General features: G+C 37.1%; 2 protein-coding genes across 4 annotated transcripts in view; one reads left to right on the top strand and one right to left on the bottom strand.

Moving 5' to 3' along the window:
• The window catches only part of Dcr-1 (Endoribonuclease Dcr-1), a 35,920-nt gene extending 32,283 nt beyond the window's left edge, over positions 1 to 3,637 (bottom strand). For 2 of the 3 annotated variants that reach the window (XM_089247638.1, XM_089247579.1), the window contains exons 1-2: positions 3,505 to 3,637; positions 1,328 to 1,637 (exon numbers count right to left, since the gene is read on the bottom strand). In XM_089247638.1, the coding sequence (XP_089103764.1) occupies positions 1,328 to 1,339 (12 nt within the window). In that variant the 5' untranslated portion in view covers positions 1,340 to 1,637; positions 3,505 to 3,637. The remainder of the gene's footprint in view (positions 1 to 1,327; positions 1,638 to 3,504) is intronic. The other variant, XM_089247716.1, reaches the window with a different exon arrangement.
• A 478-nt stretch (positions 3,638 to 4,115) lies between these two features.
• On the top strand, positions 4,116 to 11,773 carry LOC149089793 (tudor and KH domain-containing protein-like). The gene is made up of 4 exons (XM_089247828.1): positions 4,116 to 4,638; positions 6,266 to 6,434; positions 7,836 to 8,049; positions 10,425 to 11,773. Exons 1-4 carry the CDS (start codon positions 4,386 to 4,388, stop codon positions 11,112 to 11,114), a joined length of 1,326 nt encoding a protein of 441 aa, XP_089103954.1. The 5' UTR covers positions 4,116 to 4,385; the 3' UTR covers positions 11,115 to 11,773.
• Positions 11,774 to 17,021: the final 5,248 nt, after the last annotated feature.

Below are 17,021 nucleotides of genomic sequence, written 5' to 3' on the forward strand. Positions count from 1 at the left end.
GATGGGAAGTTTTTATATATTTACACCCTGTGCATTGCACCTGTTTTAATGACATTGTGATTGCCCAAGACATAAAATTAAATAGACATTTTTCATATACACCCCTTTGCAACAATGTCTATGACACATCTTTAAGGATAGGCATCTTCAACATATAACTCACAAGCAACACCCATAGGCAACAACAGACTTGAGAGGCTGGGGGTTGGAGGGGATGATGATGTTGATTCATATGTCTATGTGCATATAGGGGAAAGTAGCCTAGTTTGGACCAACTCTTGTTCTGAAAAATAAGAATCGAGATTGGTATATTTACTTCATAAAAAAGGGCAGGACTACCGAAGAAGTGTACATAGCACATTTTTGATATTTCCAGTAACATAGACAACTATGTTTCCTCAACGTAGTTGTATTGGCAAGATTACACATTGTGCTTGTTACAGCTACTTGTTACTATTTTTTATCCCCTCTTTTCTTAAGGGTTAAAAAACTATATTCAGAAGAACATGCTGTTTTGTTATTTACAATATACTTTATTTCCTAATACTTTGATTGTATCTTTAGAAAAATAAGCAATTAAAATATATCTTTATGGTCAGTTGTAATGAGCTGTCATTTGCACACACAAAATAGCGATGTTTCCTATATTGGACCAGTCAATGTTGCCCAATTTGATCCAATTAAGGGATCCAAACAAAGCAGTCATTTGATTTCAATATAGATTATTATACTGTAATTATATTCTCATGTGAAAGAGAGGTTTCAATGAAGAAAAGATGGCACAATTACTTGACCTTTTAGACCAATTAATGAATAAACACATGCTAAATAATTGATGAGTATTTAACATTGATCAGAGTGGCTACACCACAATTCAAAAGAAACCCCAGAGGCCATCAGCGGAGAGCAAGGTGTATGCTATATCAATGCTACCGGTTCTTATTTGTGTTCCCCTACATTTATCTTTAAAAAAAGACATGCTCCTGAATTAGAAAGAGGAGTACCTGCAGGAAGTGAAGTAGATATTTCTAATAGAGGGTACATAAAGACTAAATTATTTATCAGGTGGCTTCAGCTATTCAAAAAAAAAATGTTGCGTGCTCCAGAGACAATCCTGTATTGCTACTTTTGGATGGCTATGTAACCCACAGCAGGAACTTGAAGGTACTTGAATTTGCTAGGAAAATGAAATCATAATTTTGCATTTTCCAAGCCATATGACTCACTGAGTGCAACCAGTTCACATGGCTGTTTTTAGGCCACTAGGTTCTTACTACATACAAGAACAAGACAAATTTTTTAGGCGAAACATTGGTAAACCAATTACCCAGTATGACATTGTGACCTTATTAACTGAAGCATATGCAAGGGCAGCAACAGTCAGCAAAGTTGTGAATAGGTTCAAATCAGCTGGTGTTTGGCCTGTAAATTGTAATATTTTTCGCCATAATGATTTTTCACCAGCAGATATCGTGAATGCTAATCAAAAGGATCAGTCAATCAGGACAACAGCAGAAGCCCAAAAAACTTCTATGGAATCGCCTTGAACTGTTTCATCATCACCTCAGGTTCCTTGTCAAAGCCACAAAAAGCAACAAGATGCTATTGGGCTAACAAGCACTCCATGCAAAGAACATCTACAGCAAAAGAAATAAACGTAAGAAGCTCATTTTTAAAAATAACAAGAACATAAATATAAGGACAAATAAAAAATAATAATCATTGATCATGATCATACTTCTAGTTTGGAAGAGTTTTAAACAAGTGGTTCATCTTCAGGAGGTGAATTTTGCTTCGGAATGAAAGACTTTGATAAGAGCGAATTAAAAGTAAATTACTATGTCCTAGTTGGGTTGAAAGATGGAAAAAGGAAAAGTATTTTCTATGTTGGACAAGTCATTAAAGATAAGAGTTCAGGAAGCAATATAGAATTGTCTTTCATGAAAAAATTGAATAAAGTGATGAACTCATTCATTTTCCCTGATGTGCCTGGCATTTTGGCAGTAAAAGATGATGACATAAAGATGAAATAGACAAACCACCGTAAGCATGGATAGACAAAGAGACAACAGTCTTGTATTTCTTTTGGAGTTGATTTTAATTTTGAAAATTGTTGAAATAATCAAACTAGAAATTTTTCTCTCTCAAAATTCTTATTTTCAAAATTTTCATTTTCTGATGTTTTTTCCTTCTTTTTTTTATATTTCTCATGTTTAATTTCCAAATTTTTCTCTTCAATATTATTTCACATAAGTTTTCCATATTTTTAGTTGTATTTTTTGTGACATTAAAATTTTTAAAACAATCTAACTGGATTTCATATTTTTTTACAATAACTATTTTTTTCCCTTTATATATATATATATATACATATAGTTATTTTTTCCCTTAAATACTTTTTAAGGTGTTGTTGTCCAATCACAACAAAGTAGTGAGTATTCTGGCCCAAACAAACAATTTTATTTCAATTACTTGATAGAGAAATTTGCCAGCTGTGGCCTGTGACTTTGTATAAATAAACGTATTGTTCTCAGCTTTACATCACTAGATCACGGGCATTTGAAGGTGCTTGTCACTTTTTTATAACATAGTTTCTTTCATCACAATGATTAAACCTCAAAGCAGAATGCTTTTCATTATTCTGCAACGAGCCATCAGCTGACTGGAAATGTTCTGAAGTAAAAATTCCCATAATAGTATGTGTGTTTTTCATGAAATGCATTTTCATTAAAATTCTTACAAATTGTTCTGCGACGTAAATCGCAGATTTCAGTATATTCTGTTTTGGAGCGATTAAGTAGCACAAAATTGAACTTTTCTGAAGCTCTCACAGCACTATTTCAACAAATTTAATGAGATTTTTTATTTCATGACTAATGAAATATAGTATCACAGAATTAAATGAATTAATTCCGCTTTTTTTGGGGAGGGGGAATAAGAGCTATTTTTGTAAAGATATTGTTCATGTTCCCACTGGGCATGAAGAGACATTTTCTCTAAAATTTTTTTTCATTTTTAATATAATTAGAACATGCAGAGGAAAAAAAAACAAATTTTTACAAGCATTCTAGCAACATCTTTGGTTTTAAATATTGCCTCTCATCATTGCATCGTCATCTTTGGTTTTGTTAGCCAATAATTTTTACACTTTAAATCACATTTTCAAAATTAGCTTTGAAAAGCTAGCTCATTCAATGATAACATAGCTATCTCTCAAACTTAATTTATGAATAAATAATTATGAAAATAACTGTATATAACTTGAGATTATTTTGAAAGGATTTTCTTTCGGTGAGTGTTTTATAACTGATTTAGTCATTGTGTAAGTTACATTCATCTAAATTGATAAGGTATACCCAGACATTACAAGTAAAAAACTAACTACAAGCGCAATTATTTTCCAATTTATCCTGAAAAAAGATACACTTTATTAATTAATAGATGTGCAACCGATGAATAAATTGAGTTCCAATTAATTAATTTCAAATTAACGTCACTATTTACCTTTGAAGTCAGCTTTAATAAGCGTGTTGATCACTTTGTTTACGTTTTTTTTTCATTTTGTTTATCACGGTATAGCCTGTGAAGTGGCTAGTTCCCTGTCAGTTTTCCTACAGAGCGTAAGACGCCTCACGTCAGCGCTTTACGTCAGGTGTAATTGGCCGACTTCTGGAGCAGTGTTTCTCAACCGTCGGGCCGCGGCCCGGGCCCTGATATTATTCATACCGGGCCACGAGTGATTAGCCGTTTCATTTTTCGTTGGACGTGTGTTTGACCGGGCCTTCGACTCACAAAAATGAATGAAACCGTGCGAGGCTTCGTACGCAGCGCGTTCCACCGATCTCTGCATTTCAGTTGTGTTCTCACAGAAATAAAACGCTTGAATGGAGATATGCAGACGACAAAACGACTTTGTATTTTCCTATAATGTTTGTATTTACAACTCGTAAATACAACGCTTGTGTATTTTCCTGGCGTGGAACATCAGTTGTTATGTCGTCTGCATATCCATTTCCCATACTGACCAACATATATTTTAGAAACCTTGACTAAACACTACAAAAATGCAGAGAAGATTGGCGAAATGCGTGGCATACGACACAGTTGACTCCTCCAGAACCAGTTGGTCGACCACGCCCGACGTGAAGCGCTGGTGTGAGGCGCGTTACGATTTATAGGAAAACAGTCGTGCTTGCTGGTGAGTGGGCGGGATGTCACGCTAGACGACTCACGTTTCACGCGGCGCAAAAAAAAAAACCTAATCCTAGAAAAACACTAGATAAACTGTTTTTGTGAAGCCAAAGCCGTCCTGATGTTTCAGAAAAGCGTTGAAATTGATTGACAATAATAACAGTGGTTCACCGAGGACAATATCGGAAGTATAAATGATGAATGACAGCTTGATAAAAAAGCTTGTTGTCATATCGGGCGTAGGAGTGGGTATCGGAGTATCGGTCGCGATTGTGCGATACTTTTATGATCCCAAAAAATCTGAGACTATTAGCGACGAAGACAGCAATGTTTCGGTGGAGTTGCGACTTGAAAGGAAATTTCTAGGTTACATCATAGGTAAACGCGGCGCCACAATTAAAAGGATTCGCGAAGAAACGTGCACTTCGATCCGGTTGAAAGATCAAGGTTGAAATGGTTGCTCTTAATGTTCAATTTTACATTGTTACTTATTTTCAGTGGTTTAGAAATTTGTTGGATTTCAATACCAAAGCGACTAATAATAAAATTGTGACTTCGTCGCTAGTTTCTAGTAGTGATCGATTGGCGGAACTATTGCCTATTGGTGACGGAAAAAACTAGCCAAACTTTATGAGGGAATGTTTTGGCAGTTAAAAAAGTTCACTGCTTAAATCACAAGCACGAATAGCAATGCCAAGATACTATCTGCAGTTCCCCGAATTTAGCTTAAATTTAAAAAAAAGAATAATAGTGGTGATCCTGATTACTGCCTAGTATTTTCTTTTTTGTGCAGTGAAACCTTGATATAACAATAATCTGTGAACGAAGAAAAAATGTAGAATGATTTATTATTATATCAATTATTGTTGTAGCAAGGTTTCTCTCTCTCGCTGTATATAAATAACCTGTGTTTGAATTGCATATAAAGTTACTTATTGTAACTACTGCTACTTAACTGTAGGTCTATATCTTTCAAAAATCTTTCTGAAAGAGATGTATCTGGAAAGCGATTTTGAGGTGAAAATGAATTAATCTCACTCGAGTCATAGTTACTTATTTTTTAATTGGTGGAAAAAGGGAGCTCATGACGTGGATGCTTTATGTTAGTGACTTTGTGTTTATAAAACTAAAATGTTTGTTAGCCAAATCCGTATTCACATTAGTCAAGGTAGAAAAATATCTTAAAAAATCTTTGTTAGCCGAGGCAAAAAAACCATTAAAAAAATCATTGTTGTGCCATCTGTCCTCTATATTTTGAAGTGAAAACTTCTCAGATAGGTTTTTTTCAAAGAAAGTCAGGATTGGGAAAAAAAACAGACTCCTGAAAATGCAGGGCGTATGGTCACCATATTCACAACAATTTGAAAAATCACCCGTCAACAGCAAGCTCTAGATCTGCCCTGATCTGTAAATTAGCTTGAAAAGGTTGTAATTAATGAAAATTTGAATGCAGTGAAACATTTTTATTCTTTAAGAGTGCTGTCTTAACGCATAGGCCCACTCGGGCATCGAGAAGATGGTTCTCACAAAAAATGTGATCTGATTGAAATTTTCTGGTATTCGCTAGGTATGACCTCAGAAGGATCACTTGGCTTGGGGGCCCGTGATGCTCTTAAAAGACAGCCTTGTTCTCCAACTATTATTTTCAAATATAACATGCAAAAATATGCAAAATTTGAAAAAACCTGCACATGTTGTGTCAAGCTGTGCGAAGATTAAAATACCTACCAGAAAGTTGTGAAATTTGAGAATGTCTTTTGAATGGATGAGAATGAAATTGTGGGTGGAGGGGGGGGGGGGAAATCAGTCCCCCCAAAAAACACTGTTACCAGGCATTATGGGCTGTAATGCCAATAATTTATAGCACATGCAATTTTTCTCCCTTTAACATATTACAAAACCGCTTCATTTTCATGGCAGGGATATCTGTCACACCAAAACCACTTCTTTTCTTATTAATAATTTTAATATGAATTTAAACATGCATGTCTGAAATTCATTAGTCTATCTGACAATGTATATCTTCATGATATGGGAAAAAATCAATGGGGTATAATTATTTTCTATTTTATAGATGATGAACTCGCCTCCATTACAATAAGAGGGTTGCCACGCAACGTGAAAGCTGCATCAGAAGAAATAAAAAGATTGACTTCAAAACCTTTATCAAGCTTCACGAGAGAAGTTCGTGTGCCAAATAATGCTTGGATATCTGTTGTGGGTCTTAATGGCGAAGTTGTACGGTTTGTATGAAATTGTCTGTTTCCATAATCTATTCTTTTTACCATTCCAATCATTAGATTCAGTTTAGATGAAGGTAATTAGTCTATGTTGAATTTTTTTTAATGTTGCCAGTTTTCCTTCTAGTAGGGGTACATATATCAATCTGCAGAAAATGAATTATTTAATGCGAAAGTACGAAAAAAATTAGTTTTTTTACATGCACACTAATGTTTTTTGTTTTTTTTCACACGCATGTTTTTCCTCAGTGTGGCATAGCAATATAGTTAGATGCTACTATACAGGATGAATGTGACCAATTCTGCCAAATGAAGCAGGGTGATAAACGAGCCCAAGTGGAACATAAAACCATCATGCGAAAACCCAAGCACGTATTTGGAAAGAGCAGAAAAAATTTGTGGGGTAAAAAATAGGGTCACACCAATTCCATTGAAATATCTGGCTTTAATGGTGAGCTACAAGCGCTGAAAGATTGGCGAAGTTCAAAATAAAATTGTTGCCAAAATTTTTAATTGCTAATTCCGCAAACACTTTTCTGGCTAAAATCGGTCAAATTTATCAAAAACTTGCCCATCAGCTTACAAAAGAGCCTACAATAAACTATATCAGTGTTCTAGTTCAGGAGAAATTTAGCCCTTTGTGTTCACAATACATCACTGAAATCAGTGTTTGTCATACTGTATTTTCCTGTCTATAATCTGTTGTGGCACATAATGCAAAATTTTAAGAAAGAACAAAAAACAATGTATAATCTGCCCCGTTGTATTATCCACCGGATTTAAAAAATTGTAATAACTGTGTTTCAATAATCAATCTCTTGGTACACTAATTAATGAAATTTATTTACGAAACAATCATTATTTACTCACAGTAACAGTTAGCCTCCATGGTAATCTGGCATTTTTAGGCAGGTTTTCTTGGAGCACAAAAGGGGAAAACGTGTCATAGAATGTCTGTGCACAGAAGTTTGTATTATTTAAATTTCTTTTTCAATTACCTTCCAGTATTCCGGCACGTGGTTTGAAAAATAGATGGCAGCACTATAACTAGCATTATACAGAGACAAACTTTCCATTAGGTTCACAACATGTACCAATTTGTTAAAAGTTCTGGAGAGGAACATGGACGGATGTGCATGTGTGGTTTGTAGCATGACGACTTAGACTCGATTAAACTTTGCAGTTTAATAGTAGTAGTGATCCAGCACACCCTGGTCTGATATGTGCCAGATTAGCTAGAGTCTACTGCACTTCAGATTCGAGTAAATGCTGGATTTTGTTTAAATGATGAAGTTGTAATATTTTATGAGAATTAATTATGATAATTAGTGTAGTAATCATCCAAATCTACAATAATTTTCTTGTCATGGTTCTTATTTATTGTATATATTCATCACTTTGCAGGCAAATCAGTTTCGAATCAGAAGCTTCTTTGACTGTCAATTTCTCACCTGCAAACAGAAGTTCGGATTGTTATATATCCATAAGAGGAACTAAAGAGCAGCTCGAACATGCTATGTCATTAATTGATGAAAGGATAGCCCAAGGAGAAGTGACGCAACAGAGCAAGTCAGTAGGCATTGCTGGACGTTCTCTGCTAGAAAATGTCTTACCACCTGTAAGTTCTCTTCCCCCCCTCCTTCCCCCGTAAATCACTTAATAACAACAAGGAAAGATACTTTCTGGATATTATGCTGAGGTGAAACCAGAGAGAAAAGTTTGCTGTCTCTGCTGGGAGTTAAACCTTGTCTACTTGCAGTTTGGGAAAGTGCATAACCAATGTATCATGAGGCCATTCGTTCACCAGAAGTGACCAGTCATAAGCAGTTGTTCATATTCGAAAGACTGATCCTGTTGCAGAGAAAGTGAAAGAATGTCATCCACTGCTAATGATTTTGAGCAAGCTACATCAGCAGATGAGTGAGGAATTGCGATGAATCTGCTTAGAAAAATATTTTCGCATCTTGCATTATCTGTGCATGCGCAGTAGGGTTGTTTACTTTTTCACTTCATCGTTCCATGCAGATGAGTCTCCTTCCCTCTTTCCTTGCATGAACATGGAAAGCTGAAAATTTGATAATTACTGTTTATGGGTTGTGATGGAGAGTAGTAATTGATTAAATATAATTATTTATTTATCTACACAAGAACGCCTTCACCAAGTTCATGTCAGATGTCTCATTAAGTATGGACTTGATAAATTTTCTCAAAAACTTCGGTTTTTCAATATATTTCTTCAAGATTATTTAACGAACATACTCACCTTCATAGAGTGCAGTCAAGAACTGAGTAGCATGTAGAGGTAGCTTTCAGTAGACAACATCAGACGTCCCTTTGTTGACGTCAACATCAGACGTCCTCCCGCTCATGTAGCTTGCTGCATGTTATCACTTTCCAATAGTGGATGATCAATCTGAGAGATGCTACTTTGCTTTTCTTATATCTTATAGCACGCACAGTGATGTGACATGCTAAGAGACTTTACAACTTTGCTCAATTTATATGGAAAGCAGTCATGTTTCTTGTGATGTAATAGTAAAACATTTGCCCAGATTACAAGAAAACCAAAGTTTTTGATTCCCGGTAGAGACAGTGAGCTTATCTTTCGGAGTTCATCTTGTCATAATATCCAGAAAATCTCCTTTGTTATGTGGGCTAAAAAAAACAACTCTATCCACTTGATTACATTTTTTTTGTTTACCGAAGGTTCAAAAAATGTGTAGTATATATACTTGTGTATAAGCCGAAAGCCGAGTTTTCTTGTTGAAAAATTGAAAAATGTGTTCCTTTATTTTTAATTTGCGGGGGGGGGGGGGGGGGTATGCTTATACATAGGTCAGCTTTTGAGGAGAAAATATCGCCTCCCCATTTTACCAAATAATATAGCTACATGGCTAGTTGAAGATCTGTGACATCATTTAAGTACTTTGCATGGCATTACTAATCAGCAGAGTAATTTTTGTACCTATGTTCAAACCCCACGGAACCAATGGTGTTAAAACCAAAAAAAAATCTAAAATGTTGGTTTTAATACCCGGTAGACTTACATTGCTTTTAGAGCCTTTAGATGAGAGCATCAGCATCATCAGATTATTTAAGGAATTTATGTACAGAATGGATATGAGTTCAAAAGATTAAGAAACAGCGAAATGGGGTGCCTTAAAAAAACCTGACATTGGCCTAATGTGCCAGCGGGTTCACGAGGCATGGCATTCTGTTCCAACTGAAATCATCACATCCTTTAAAAAGTGTTGTATCAATAATGCGATGAATGAAATTGAAGACGACACACACTTTGAAAGTGGTGATGGAGATGACAGCACAGTGAGAGTAAAGATGGCATACTGTATGATGACTTGGCTTTTCCGATGTAGAGCTCAGAGCATCAGAAGAAGAAATGGAAATGATGAAAAATTTGAATGATTTTTCATTTTAAATTTTATGGCATGAAAATATATTAATTTTTTCCTTCTAAAATGCACTGGTTTTTGGGGGCCGGCTTATACATACATGGGTTTCCAATTTATTGCGGTTTTGGTGGTCCTGAAGTGGGGGGAGGGAGGGATTAGCTTATACATGAGTATAACAGGGTGCCCTGTAAATGGTAATACAGCATTTATCTCATCAACCATTTGTCATATAGGCATGTTTCCAATTTAAAAAGAGACTCGAAATATGTATATGGATTTTTGTTTGCTTCAGAAGAGACAGGACAACAACTGTCTAATTGAAGTTAGACGATGGGGGGGGAGGAGAAACGTATAAAAATTTAGATTTTTTTACTTTCAGTCACACTGTATTCTTACTCTGAAAACTGGTGCTGGGTAATTTTTGTGATAATTTTTAAATGCTTTTTAAGCATTTTTTAAATTGGAATCATACCTGTACGATGGACGGTTGATGAGATAAAGGCTGCATTAGCACTTACAGGACATCCTGTATACAGTACCTAATATTTTTAAGCGAGAGAAAATTATTATAATTTCTTTTTAGATGCATAACACTTTGGATCAAGAAGTACTGCAGTCTAACAGTGCCGATGGCTTCACTCAAGTATATGTTTCTGCTATCCAGTGTCCCAGTAACTTTTGGATCCAGTTATGCGGTCCAAAGTCCGTGCAGTTGGACAAGTTGATAAATGAAATGACAGATTTTTATAGTGATAATGCCAGAAGATCATCTCTTGCGATGCCAGCAGTCTTTCCGGGTGATTTTGTTGCTGCACGTTTCACTGATGATGATTCCGACTGGTACAGAGCAGTGGTTGTATCCGTCGAGGAAAATTCTACAGAAGTTGCGGCTACTGTCCACTTTGTTGATTTCGGTGATGGGAGTGTAGTTAAATTGGACTCTATGTACAAACTGAAACCTGAATTTCTTGTTCTTCCTATGCAAGCAATAAGGTGTAAGCTTGCTGGCATTTCACCTGTAGGCGATTGCTGGAGTGCGGAAGCTGTTACTTTATTTGAGAATTTGACACATAGGGCACAGTGGAAAATCTTAATGGCGAAACCAGTAGATTTGATTCACTGTACTTCATCCGATGACTCTGAAACCAGTTCAGTTCAAACTGACCACTATGCAGTAAAGCTAGTTGATACTAATGGTACCGCAGATGTAGATATTGCTAAAGAACTGGTAATGGCAAATTATGGCGTTTTTACAGAACGAGTTAATGAATAATTTTTCAAAATTTAAATATTTATATGCCTCAGGTTTATGAATGATATTAGGTGCAATTAAAAGCACAAAAATTGTTTGTTATATTATCATATGTGAGCCGAACGTAAGATATTTCAGTGTAAAAAAAATGTATTTAAAAATGGAAATTTTAAGAGGAAAACTACAGCAGGTTTTTGACTTTGTTGCGATCAATCAAAAATTAAAAATCAAAGGCTGAATATCTGATTGAAAATTTTGTGGTCTGATGCAAAATGCAAGAATTTGTTTTTTCCTTTTGGGAAAGTTTTTCAATTTTATTATGGTTTTTCATAAATAATGTATCAAGCGGGATGCACAACCTTTTCATTCTGTTTGCGAGACGGGTACTGCTTGCAAGTTAAAAAGTGAAGTCCTACTTGCGTTGTGTTGATTTGTTTTAGCGATTTTTGCAGGCCAGATATTGTGCATCCTCTGAATAAGGTTATTAAAGTTTAAATCGATTTCCCTCATGTTTGCAGGTAGAATTTGTAGTTTTCATCCCGATTTGTTATATTTTAAAAGATGTTATCCTTGAATGATTGCCTTTTTTCCCTCATAATGCATGACCCATTTGGTTATCCTTATTTCTGTTCAATTATATTTTTGGAAAATTTTCATAATAAAAGGGCATTTAAAACTCACGAACTAGAGCATGACAGTTTCTTTACTTTACGCAACCCAATGCCTCAACATAGGGTTTAGGGTTACCAGATTCCTCCATTTCAACTGTTTTTTCAAGTTTGTTTTATTTCCGTGTAAGATAATTAATTATTATTTCTCTTTCATACTGAGCGCAACTCCAGTCTATCGCCATGGGCAATTTACTACCAAATTAGTTGTGCTGCTAGTGTGCATGCATACCTAACATTCTGAGTTTTTATCTAGTGTTGTGCGTGAATTGTTAATGCTGCTGTGTATTGAGCGAAGTGTAACAATTGAATATTTGTACCATTGTGAGTCTGTTGGTTGTTCTATATGTTTGTCATGCCACTTTCTACGAAGAGATTGGCTCACATTCATGACTCAAATTTGTGAACCACAGAAAACCAACTTTGGCCAACCACCACTGCGAAGTTCGAACCTGAGTCCTTGTGATGCTAATTCATCATTATTGTTACACTAAGGGTAATTTCTGTGCATCTACACTGCTGGCCACCCAAATTGCAACACCAAGAAAGACAAGAGATATCGCAACAATATTTATTTTGTAGATAACATGTTGACCAAGCATCAAATGATTAAATTTATAGACTTCTGTGAAGTGTGGTTCCTGCCAAAATCAGTAGCCAGAGTAGTCGCCATTGTTGGAGATCACCGCTGCCACACGCCTCGGCATTGATTCAAAGAGACTTTGGATGTGTTCTTGGGGTACAGCAGACCAAGCAGCTTCCACGCGTTACCAAAGTTGATCTGGTGTGGCAGCTGGGGATGTAATCTGGGTCAATCGTTGAGCAACCATGGTCCACATGTTTTCTATCGGCGAAAGATCCGGAGAGCGAGCTGACCAGGGAAGCAATTCAATCTGACGATTGACGAAGAACCTTTGGACAATGTGTGCCACGTGTGGTCGCGCATTATCCTGTTGAAATATGGCTGTGGGCAAGCCCTGAAGGTAAGGAAGGACAACTGGCTCCAACACCTCAGAGATGTAGCGCTGGCTTTTTAAAGTACCGGCAATGCGTACTAGAGGAGTGCGAGAGTGATATCCAATACCGCCCCATACCATAATACCCGGTGCAGGACCAGTGTGGCGGTGCATAACGCAGCTGTTCAGCATCCTCTCTCCACGGTGTCTCCAGACTCGAATCCGACCATCGTGGTGTTGCAGACAGAAGCGTGACTCGTCAGTAAAGACAATTTCATTCCATTGTGCCGTCCACATCCTTCTTTCATCGCACCATTGGCGGCGGAGACGTCTGTGGTTCTGCGTCAAGGGTAGACGAAGCAATGGACGTCTTGCGGACAGACCACTCTGCTGTAAACGGCGTCGAATGATACGCGCAGACACTGGATGATGCGGTACAGACTGAATGTGCTGTGCTATGGTTCGTGATGTGGCTGAGCGATCCGTCACTGCCATACGCCTGTCATCACGTGAAGTGGTGCACTGAGGTGGATGCGATCGAACACGTCGGTCCGTCGTACCCTCCTGCATCCAACGATCACATATCCGCATTACAGTTGTTTGGTTTCGTCCAACACGACTACCGATTTCCCTGAAAGATAATCCACAATCTCGGTAGGCCACTATCCTTCCTCTGTCGAACTCGGATACTTGATCAAAAGATGATCGCTGTTTTCTACGAGGCATAATTGATCGTTTTTTTGAAAAAAACCACAAGAAAAACACAATTGCCGTACTTCAAATCGTCGAAATCTCCAAGCCTTAAATAGCGCTTTGAAGTGGCGCCACAGGCGCGCGTGATGTGCGTCTGCGCTGAAATTCTAATCATTTGCATATCTCACCTCCGCTAATGCATGTTGTAAATTTCATATTATTTGCATGCTTCCTTCAGGGTGTTGCATTTACGGTGGCCAGCAGTGTATATTCCCCCCTTCATTCAAATTTAATGTGTTACTAAACAATCAAAAATTGCAAAAAAAACCCACCAATTGAGATGCTAACTCCAGACAGGGTAGTCACTATTATAGTCATGGCTGTATTGGTTCCAAGCTGGAATGAAAATTAATCTGTAAACCTCTTGAGAACACCACTGCCATAGGTAAGACAATGTATGGGAAGGTTATCTTATTCATTCAGAGATCAATGAAATGGGACTTCTTGAGATAAACATTTAATGCCTTATCTTTAAAAAAAACGGTGAGTAGTACCTAATACTTAGGCTTTAAAACCTTTCAGGTCATGACAAAGAAAGAAATTTGACTAAACAAAACCTCCTACTACCGGGCACAGATCCTGATCTAGGACTATGTGAAGGGAGGAGCGAATTATGTAAATTCATTTGATCATCCCATATTTTATGGGTTAGACAAATTTTCCTATATTATTTGGCTCTTAGGAGGGGCGATCAATCCAATTGCCCACCTTCCCCAGGATCCATTCCTGAGTGAAGGCAGACATCTTCAGCTATGAATGGAGCAGAGCCAGACAACTTCAGCTGTGAATGAGCTGAGGCAGACATTCAACTGCAAATGAAGAAGAAGCAAATGTCTCTTCAGCTACTTCAAATGGAGCAGAAGCAAATGTCTCTTCAGCTACTTCAAATGAAGCAGAGGCAGGCATCTTCAGCTGCAAATGGAGTGGAGGCAGACTGATCCAGTTTGAATATATTGGAGAAGTGACTTATTATGTAGGTGTCCATCATCCGATCAGCCTATATTTTACGGCACAGACAAATTTTCCATGTTATTTGGCTCTTGTTAGGGGCGATCATCCCCCAATCGCCCCCTCCGGATCTGTGCTTTCCTAACTCATGGTTCATGCCTAACTTTGGCTTGTCAGGAATGATTCTCTTCACCAAAACATCATATGACCGTATTGGTGATCATTGCCGCCTACTGCTAACTATACCACGCATCAACTCCGGTTATATATCGCCATACGACCATTTCCAACCAGTGGAGTTGGGTGGGAAATGTGCCATCTATCTGTGATCACCCCAGGCTCAGTAGGTAAAGAACTTGTTTCTGATGTTCTTGCCCGGATTTGAACCCATGGACCTTGACGATATCCTTCATAATGGAAGACGAACATCTTACCACTGCGTCATTCAGACAGAGGAAAGCCTACTACAAACTGCCACCAGAGACAGTATGTCAAGTCTCTTTTCAACATACAGTAGCCTTCATTTATTAGAAGTACGTTTGGTTCAGCCATTTTGATTCTTATATCCAGAAATTATTTTGCTGTTTCTCCCAGTTTCCACTAGAGTATGTAGTACAAGCCTTGAGGCAAGATTATGATGTTAAAAACCAAAAAACAAAACCTTAATTAATTCCTTATTGAATATTTGTTTTTTTTAATTTTAAATTAGTTTAAACATCTGTAGCATATCTTTGTCCTTAGACATCATTCGTTGTTAATGTAGACTGACTGAAATGTTACACAGTAGCTGTACTACTACTGTACTATTGTCATAGCACTCTCACAAAAATGGGGCTGACAGGGCTCTAGCCCTGGGACCTAGGGTGATTCTCACATTTTTTTTTTGTTTTCACGCAATAAATTCCCTATAGGGGCCCCTGAAAAGAGTGGCCCAGGGACCCACCAAAGATTTCAGCCTAGGGGCTATGCTCCAAGATATGAGGTCATGACTATTGTCCAAGCACATAACCCTAGATCAAAGGTTTCATCGCCCCCCTCTTCAGAATATTTTTTTAATCATCGCCCTCCCCCAACTCATAGGATCCTGTTATACTCCTAGCTTCTAAAACCCGCTGGACCTTTCTATTGCCCACTTTGGGAAACACTACTCCAGATAGATTTGCTTATCAGTAACTTCTTTGACAAGACACACCAGGTTTTTTTTTGTTGTTAAAAAACCAAACACTCTTACGGATAAGTTCTGTCATTCATTGAAGGAAGCTCACTTTACTAAAAAAGTTATTATCCTTACTGTTTTGGGGGGGGGGGGGAGACAACAGTCAATATGGGATGGTTTTATTACAAACATAAAAGGGACAATAAGGTGGCTAGTCCCCCAAATAACCTTGTGAATGATAAAAAATATTCTACAAGCTCTATACCACTTAGATAAACAGTAACAGTCTTTGAGAATATAATTTTTTTTTTTTGATTTTTATAACCGATGATTTTCCTATCAAAACAGTGGTGTTTGGTTTTTTTTGCGATTTGATTCTTATGACCAGTGGTGGCTACTGTACACTTAATTTCCAAGCCTTTTTGCAATCAATCTTAGCACAAAACACTATTTTGTGTTCTGTGTCGTTTCTAGTCTTTGACTCGTTTTTCCAATGATTTGATTGTCACCATTTTCATTTATTTCCCAATTAAAATCACCTATTACATTTGTTGATGGACCTTGCTGTGTTGTAACACTAAAACGATGCATGACTAGCCAATCTTACTCTGTTCATTTATACAACTGCCAAGTGATGAACATTATTATTAGGGGTGTCAATAGAAGAAAAACACAAGTTTCTTCAAGAAACCATAAAAAAAATTTGCCCTAAAACCAGTTGAACCAATTTTAAAGCGGCAGGGTGAGATAAAAAATAGCGGTGTATGCCTTTCAGATCAAATGCTCCTGACGGAAGGAAATTAGTGATAAGAAAATTGTTCTTGTCACCTGTCAATAAATGAGAAATACATATACATGGGTCTCACAGACCCAATTAGTGCACTGGAGAGTTAAAATACAAGTTTTCAAAACACTGCTTTATCAGGCACAATGAGCCTAGCAGATCACTTTAGTCACCACCCGCGTTCAGTAAGATTTTGAGTGAAATGGGTGAATGTTATGCACTAAAACATGACTAGATAAGAGACAGCAACTCAATAGCGCTTGTGCCATCTGGGAGAGGAGAAAATGTGAGGGCTGTGCCTATTAGATTAGTTGTGCTTGATGAAGGGTTAAGCATTTTGGTATATCAAGGAAACAGTTATTTTCCGGATATTATGTCTGGCTAAAAAAAAAAAAAGCCATCTATATCTCTCTATTTTGGTATATCATAAAAACATCTTACTCTCTTGCATAAAATCCTTAGATCTCAAATGGGTATAAAAGAATATAGTGATGAAGTTTACCTAAAGATGAGATACCAGCAGGGCCAGGCAGTGTAGCTGCAAGGGAAAGCTTATCAAACTAAACTCGACAATTTTGTAATTAAGTAACTTTTGTATATTTCCTTGTAATTTCCAATGGCAAAATTTGATCAAAACCTGAAGTTTTCTCAGTTTCCCCTGCT

The sequence above is a fragment of the Pholcus phalangioides genome, unplaced genomic scaffold (assembly GCF_987345545.1).
Source record: "Pholcus phalangioides strain wild (caught in Gottingen) unplaced genomic scaffold, Ppha-v1.0 ptg000001l_1, whole genome shotgun sequence".
Lineage (NCBI taxonomy): Eukaryota > Metazoa > Arthropoda > Arachnida > Araneae > Pholcidae > Pholcus > Pholcus phalangioides.